Source organism: Chiloscyllium plagiosum, chromosome 24 (genome assembly GCF_004010195.1).
Source record: "Chiloscyllium plagiosum isolate BGI_BamShark_2017 chromosome 24, ASM401019v2, whole genome shotgun sequence".
In the NCBI taxonomy this organism is placed as follows: Eukaryota; Metazoa; Chordata; class Chondrichthyes; order Orectolobiformes; family Hemiscylliidae; genus Chiloscyllium; species Chiloscyllium plagiosum.
In genome coordinates, this window is record NC_057733.1 from 6257098 (window position 1) to 6264004 (window position 6907).

A 6907-nucleotide genomic window follows, 5' to 3' on the forward strand; every position below is an offset into this window, starting at 1 on the left:
TTTATTGGTCAGAGTATTGAGTACAGGAGTTGGGAGGTCATGTTGCAGCTGTACAGGACATTGGTTAGGCCACTGTTGGAATATTGTGTGCAATTCTGGTCTCCTTCCTATCAGAAAGATGTTGTGAAACTTGAAAGGGTTCAGAAAAGATTTACAAGGATGTTGCCAGGTTTGGAGGATTTAAGCTATAGGGTGAGGTTGAATAGGCTGGGGCTGTTTTCCCTGGAGCGTCGGAGGCTGAGGGGTGACCTTATAGAGGTTTATAAAATCATGAGGGGCATGGATAGGATAAATAGACAAAGTCTGTTCCCTGGGGTGGGCGAGTCCAGAACTTGAGGGCATAGGGTGTAGGGTGAGAGGGGAAAGATATAAAAGAGACCTACGGGGCAACGTTTTCACGCAGAGGGTGGTACGTGTATGGAATGAGCTGTCAGAGGATATGGTGGAGGCTGGTACAATTGCAAAATTTAAAAGGCATCTGGATGGGTACGTGAATAGGAAGGGTTTGGAGGGATATGGGCCGGGTGCTGGCAGGTGGGACTAGATTGGGTCGGGATATCTGGTCAGCATGGACAAGTTGGACCGAAGGGTCTGTTTCCATGCTATACATCTCTATGACTCTATGACATTTGATAAGGTATCGTGAATAAGGCTACTTCTTAAAAGGCGTGGTATATATGCATGGATTGAGGATTGGCTCATTAGAGACAACGTTGGGATAAAGGAGGCGTTTTCAGGATGGATACCACAGGGATCAGGGCTCGGGCCATTGCTTTTTTTACCTATATGTTTGGATGAGGAAAGATTAGATTAGATTCCCTACAGTGTGGAAAAAGGCCCTTCGGCCCAACAAGTCCACACTGACCCATTTCCCTCTGAGTAATGCACCTCACACTATGGGCAATTTAGCATGGCCAATCCACCCTAACCTACACATTTTTAGATTGTGGGAGGAAACCGCAGCACCCGGAGGAAACCCATGCAGACACGGGGAGAATGTGCAAACTCCACACAGACAATCGCCCGAGGCTGGGATCGAACCCAGGTCCCTGGTGCTATGAGGCAACAATGCTAACCAAAGAGCCACCGTGCCGCCCCACAGAGGGCCACAGGCCATTCCTGTGCCAGCAGCACCATGGCACAGGTGGGCAAACAAATAGCCGTCTCGTGCTCCTGCTCTCAACGTCTGTGGTGTTATCAAGAGTGGGCCTCAATCAGAGGTCAGAGGTCATAGGTGGTGGAAAGTGAAAAAGAGGAACTGAAGGCCTGTGTTTTGGATTCTGAGGGGTGTGTAGTAACTTGAAAGGAGAGTGGTCTGCATCAAGGTGTAGATTAGGGAAACTGAGGACTTGGGGTTTGGTGGGAGCCAAATGGGGAGACAGTACATTGGTATAAAATAAGAAACAGACACATTTTACTGATCCAGAGATTTGGAAAAAGGTAGCCACTAAATAGTCATGATACTCTTTATCAGAGAGGTAGAAACTCGCCCGATCCCTGATAGACAATCTCTTGTCCGCCCATCCCATGACCAACCATATCAACAGTAAATCAGTTAACTTTCATTGACTTTGCACAGAATGCAGTGAATGTTTGGAGCACTCTGTTCCGACTTGTTCCTTTCTGTTTTAATGCGTTCCCTGTTCAGTATTAAAAGAACATTTCAGTCTGGAACTGCGGACTGTTTGTCCCCTATGCAGATTCCATTTGTTTACCTTCTGGAGGAGGATGGCAAATGGCCCAAGTATCCGGAATCCCCGGAAGAAGTATATGGAATTGCACCAGGCCATGGCGATGGCCAGAGCCATGAAGAATCCCTCGGCGCCCGCACTGGTCACTCGGAGGAGGAGGATCAGTAGCACCAGGAACGCAAAGCAGATTCTGTCAAAGGAAGGGGAGAATAACAAAGATGCAGCGAGTAAATATAACAGCAGCGGGCGGGGGTTGAGTGTGGATCGAAGGAAGAACTGCGTATTTTGTAAATGGCACGAAGCTAGGAATTCTGGAGAAGCCAAGCGATTCAAACACTAAAAGTACAGTCGTCTCTGCCTGAGGGCAGGTCTGACCCAAAGCACCACACATCCATCATGGGAGGGCAATGAAGCAGGTCTCCAACATCAAACCCAGCCAGCACACAGATCCAACCCTGAGCCATTGGCACCAATCTGATCCATGCCAGTCGCCCAGCCAACGGAGCCAAACTATTCAGTTTACTTCTCGTGTCGTCACACATAAAGGACAGGCTTATGAGACAGGCTGGTAAATGTAGATTGAATAGACCCAATTCAGCAACAGAAACAGCTTGAGGGGCTGCATGGTTCCCATCTGTTCCAAATTAAGACAAGAAAAAAACTGAATGGAGAGTTGCAACATGGAGACAGAGAGTCAAAGGAAGATGGCAGAAGATGGAAGTAGAGAAGGGGAGTGAGGACAGGAGATTAGATTAGATTACAGTGTGGAAACAGGCCCTTCGGCCCAACAAGTCCACACCGACCCGCCGAAGCGAAACCCACCCATTCCCCTACATTTACCCCTTACCTAACACTACGGGCAATTTAGTATGGCCAATTCACCTAACCTGCACATCTTTGGACTGTGGGAGGAAACCGGAGCACCCGGAGGAAACCCACGCAGACACGGGGAGAACGTGCAAACTCCACACAGTCAGTCGCCTGAGTCGGGATTGGAACCCGGGTCTCTGGCGCTGCGAGGCAGCAGTGCTAACCACTGTGCCACCGTGCCGCCCCAAACTGGAGAAACTGTGATGGAGAGAAGGAGAGGCTGTGATGGAGAGAAGGAGAGGCTGGGAGAGAGAGAGAGAGCAGAAAGAGTGAAAGACAGACAAAGGGAGAAACAGAGTGAGGAAATAATTTCAGTGTGTGCAACGGGCAGAGACCAAAGCAGGAAGTAGCACAAAGAGACAGGAGAGGAGGAAAGAGATAGAGGGAGAGGAGGAAAGAGACGGAAAGAGAGGAGGAACGAGACAGAGAGAGAGGAGGAAAGAGACAGAGGGAGAGGAGGAAAGAGACAGAGGGAGAGGAGGAAAGAGACAGAGGGAGAGGAGGAAAGAGATAGAGGGAGAGGAGGAAAGTGGCAGAAGGAGAGGAGGCAAGAGACAGAGGGGGAGGAGGAGAGAGACAGAAGGAGAGGAGGAAAGAGACAGAGGGAGGGGAGGAAAAAGACAGAGGGAGAGGAGGAAAAAGACAGAGGGAGAGAAGGAGAGAGACAGGGAGAAAGAAAAGTAACAGGAGAATGTGAGATGCCATAACAGATTGAGATTGAAGCAAAAGGAGAGGGAAAGCTCAAGGACTGGGAGCAGAGCAACAAGAAAAGACACAGAGAGACAACAGAAGCAAGAAGTGTAATAATGGGAAGGTAAGAGATTGGAAGGAGCAGTGCAACACATGAGAGGAAATTGCTAGAATTCTTTGTAGATATAACAAGCAGGTTGGAAAAAGAAAGTTATCCAAAGAAGGCCTTTGACAAGGTGCCACACAGGAGACTGTTGGGTAAGATAAGGGTCCCTGGTGTTTGAGCCGAGGTGCTAGCATTGTTAGAAGCTTGGCTGTCTGACAGGAAGCAGACAGTGGGAATAAAGCGGCCCTTCTCAATGGCAGCCAGTGACAAATGATGCTCCACAAGGCTCAGTGTTAGGACAACCTTTCAATTTGACAATATAGATGAAGCAACTGAGGACGTTCTGGCTAGGTTTGCAGACGATACAAAGATAGGTAGAGGGACAGGTAGAATTGAGCAGGCAAGGAGGCTGCAGAAGGATTTGGACAGGTTAGGGGAGTGGGCAAAGAGGTGGCAGATGGAGTACAATTTGGGAAAGTGTAAGGTCATGCACATTCGCAGGAAAAATAGACACATGGACTATTTTCTAAATGGGGATAAAATTCATAAGTCTGAAGTACAAAGAGACTTGGGAGTTCTAGTCCAGGATTCTCTCAAGGGAAACTTGCAGGTTGAGTCAGTAGTTAGGAAGGCAAATGCAATGTTGGCATTCGTTTTGATAGGACTTGAATATAAAAGCAGGGATGTACCTCTGAGGGCCTATAAGGCTGTGGACAGGCCACATTTGGAGTATTGTAGGCAGCTTTGGGCCCCATACCTCAGGAAGAATGTACTGGCCTTGGAGCAGGTTCCTGAGAATGATCCCAGGAATGAAAAGCTTAACATATGAGGAACGTTTGAGGAATCTGGGTCTATACTCAATGGAGTTTAGAAGGATGAGGGGGAGGGGGGGATCTAATTGAAAATTACAGAATATTGAATGGCCTGGACAGAGTGGATGTTGGGAAGATGTTTCCATTGGTAGGAGAGACTGGTACCCGAGTGCACAGCCTTAGAGTAAAGTGAAGATCTTTTAGGAGAAACTTCTTCAACCAGAGAGTGGTGAACATATGGAATTCACTGCCAAGAAGGTGGTGGAGGCCAGGTCAAAGAGATTGGGGTAGCACAGTGGCTCAGTGGTTAGCCCTACTGCTTCACAGCATCAGGGATCAGGGTTTGATTCCCGCCTCGGACAACTGTCTGTGTGGAGTTTGCACATTCTCCGCGTGTCTGCGTGGGTTTCCTCCCACAATCCAAAGGTGTGCAGGTTAGGTGAATTGGCCATGCTAAATTGCCCAAAGTGTTCAGGGAGGTGTAGGTTAGGTCCTCAAGTCAGGGGTAAATATAGGGTAGGGGAATGGGTCTGGGTGGGTTACTCTTTGGAGGTCAGTGTAGACTTGTTGGGCCAAAGGGCCTGTTTCCATACTGTAGGGACTCTATGGTAGGTTCTTGATTGTCATGGGGATCACGGGTTACAGGGAGAATGGGGTTGATTATCTTAATAGCCACAGTTGAATGGCGAAGCAGAATCAATGGGCTGAATGGCCTAATTTCTGCTCCTGTGTCTTATGGTCTTCAATAAAATAATATCCCAAAAAGTGACTAAAAAAACAGTGAAGAATAGATAGTGAGGACAAGAAGTCAAAGTGAAAATGATACCGAAGAGAGAATAACAACTGACAAGCAACTTAATGAGGGAGGGAAGGGAAATAAACTTTGGGCATGGTCTGAAAAACGAAAAGAAGGATAAAAAGACAAAGTGCAACAAAAGTGGACCACTTAAAACGATGGCATTTAGGATGCTGCCTCAAACGTGTGGTGAACAAATGCACTAAAAAGGTATCATTTTGACTTCAAAGATTTGGTTGTCCACACTGGACTGAGTTAGATGTTATTAGTATAGCAGAACTGAAGATATCACAATCGGCCCCATTGCTACAGCGTTAAAGTCCCATTCCTGATCACTACCCCTTACAGATGTTGGATAAGGGCAGGTCAATCTCGCTTCCTCGTGGTTGACACAACTCAGTGGATTGTTAGGCCAATTTAGAGGACAGTTAGATGGCACAGTTAGATGGCACAGTTAGATGGCACAGTTAGATGGCACAGTGGCTGAGATCTGAGGTTACAATCAGATCAACCAGGATTTTGTACAGTAGCAGAGGGGCTGAATGGCCAACTCCTGTTCTTTGTCCACATGGCAGATTCCTTCCCTGATGGGTTTAGTGAACCAAATGGTTTTTACAACAGTCAATGATATTTTCATGGTCGCCATTCCAGATTTTTTTTGTTGAGATAGCTGCCACAGTGGGATTTGAACCTGTCCCTGGAGTACCAACCCAGCCCTCTGGATGAGTAGAGCCAAGCATGTGGTGCTGGAAAAGCACAGCATGTGAGGAGCAGCAGAATCGACGTTTCGGGCAAAAGCCTTCATCAGGAATGAGGCTGGAGAGATAAATGGGAGGGGGGTTGGGGCTGGGGAGAAGGTAGCCAAGAGTGCAATAGGTGGATGGAGGTGGGGAGGAAGGTGATAGGTTGGAGAGGAGGGTGGAGCGGATCAGTGGGAAGGAAGATGGACAAATGGGACGGGTCATGAGGATGGTGCTGAGCTGGAAGGCTGGAATTGGGGTAAGGTGGGGGGAGGGGAAATGAGGAAACTGGTGAAGTCCACATTGATGCCCTGGGGTTGGAGGGTCCCAAGACAGAAGATGATGCGTTCTTCCTCCAGGCGTTGGGTGGTGAGGGAGTGGCGGTGGAGGAGGCCCAGGACCTCCATGTCCTCGGTGGAGTGGGAGGGGGTGTTGAAGTGTTCGGCCATGGGATGGTGGAGTTGATTGGTGCAGTTGTCCTGGAGATGTTCTCTGAAACACTCTGCAAATAGGCGTCCTATCTCCCCAGTGTAGAGGAGACTTTTGCCTCTGGATGACGGTCCAGTGACATTACCACTACATCATCTTCCCATAGAATTCAACAAGAACTATGATCATTGAAAGAAAGTCAGAGATGGAAGACAGTGATGAAACAGAGAAAAGCTGGAGGTGTGAATATTTGCAAATTAATGGCAAGTTTAACTAGACTCCTTAAAAAAAAGTTGTAATTTTGCTCACATTATAACATGGAATGGTCCTCCGAGGACGGTTTTCCCGAAATATCCTGCTGTTCCATATCGGAAGATGTCGGCACTCTAGCAAATGAAAAATGAAAGAAGCAATTCATAAAGATTTCTTGCATTGCAGGAGCAGATTTTCACTTTCAGCACTGATGGAGCCCTGGAAATGGAGGTTGGGGAGTCTCACTCATGGTGAGTGTTAGGATCTTAAGGAGTGTAGTGGAACAGAGGGATCTTGGAGTTCAGGTGCATGGTTCTCTGAGAGTGGAGTCCCAGGTAGACAGGGCAGTGAAGGTGGCTTTAGGTACACTGGCCTTCATCAGTCAGGGCATTGAGGATAGAAGTTGGGAAGTTATGTTGCAATTATACAGGATGTTTATGAGGTCACACTTGGAGTATTGTGTTCAGTTTTGGTCACCTTGCTATAGGAAGGATGTTATTAAACTGAAAAGAGTGCAGCAG

The 6907-nt window shown here is 47.7% G+C and overlaps 1 protein-coding gene across 2 annotated transcripts in view; it reads right to left on the reverse strand.

Moving 5' to 3' along the window:
• LOC122562003 (transient receptor potential cation channel subfamily V member 6-like) overlaps positions 1 to 6907 on the reverse strand; it is a 52780-nt gene that overhangs the window by 14710 nt on the left and 31163 nt on the right. For both annotated transcript variants that reach the window (XM_043714373.1, XM_043714372.1), the window contains 2 exons: positions 6444 to 6520; positions 1716 to 1881 (listed from right to left, as the gene is read on the reverse strand). In XM_043714373.1, the coding sequence (XP_043570308.1) occupies positions 1716 to 1881; positions 6444 to 6520 (243 nt within the window). The remainder of the gene's footprint in view (positions 1 to 1715; positions 1882 to 6443; positions 6521 to 6907) is intronic.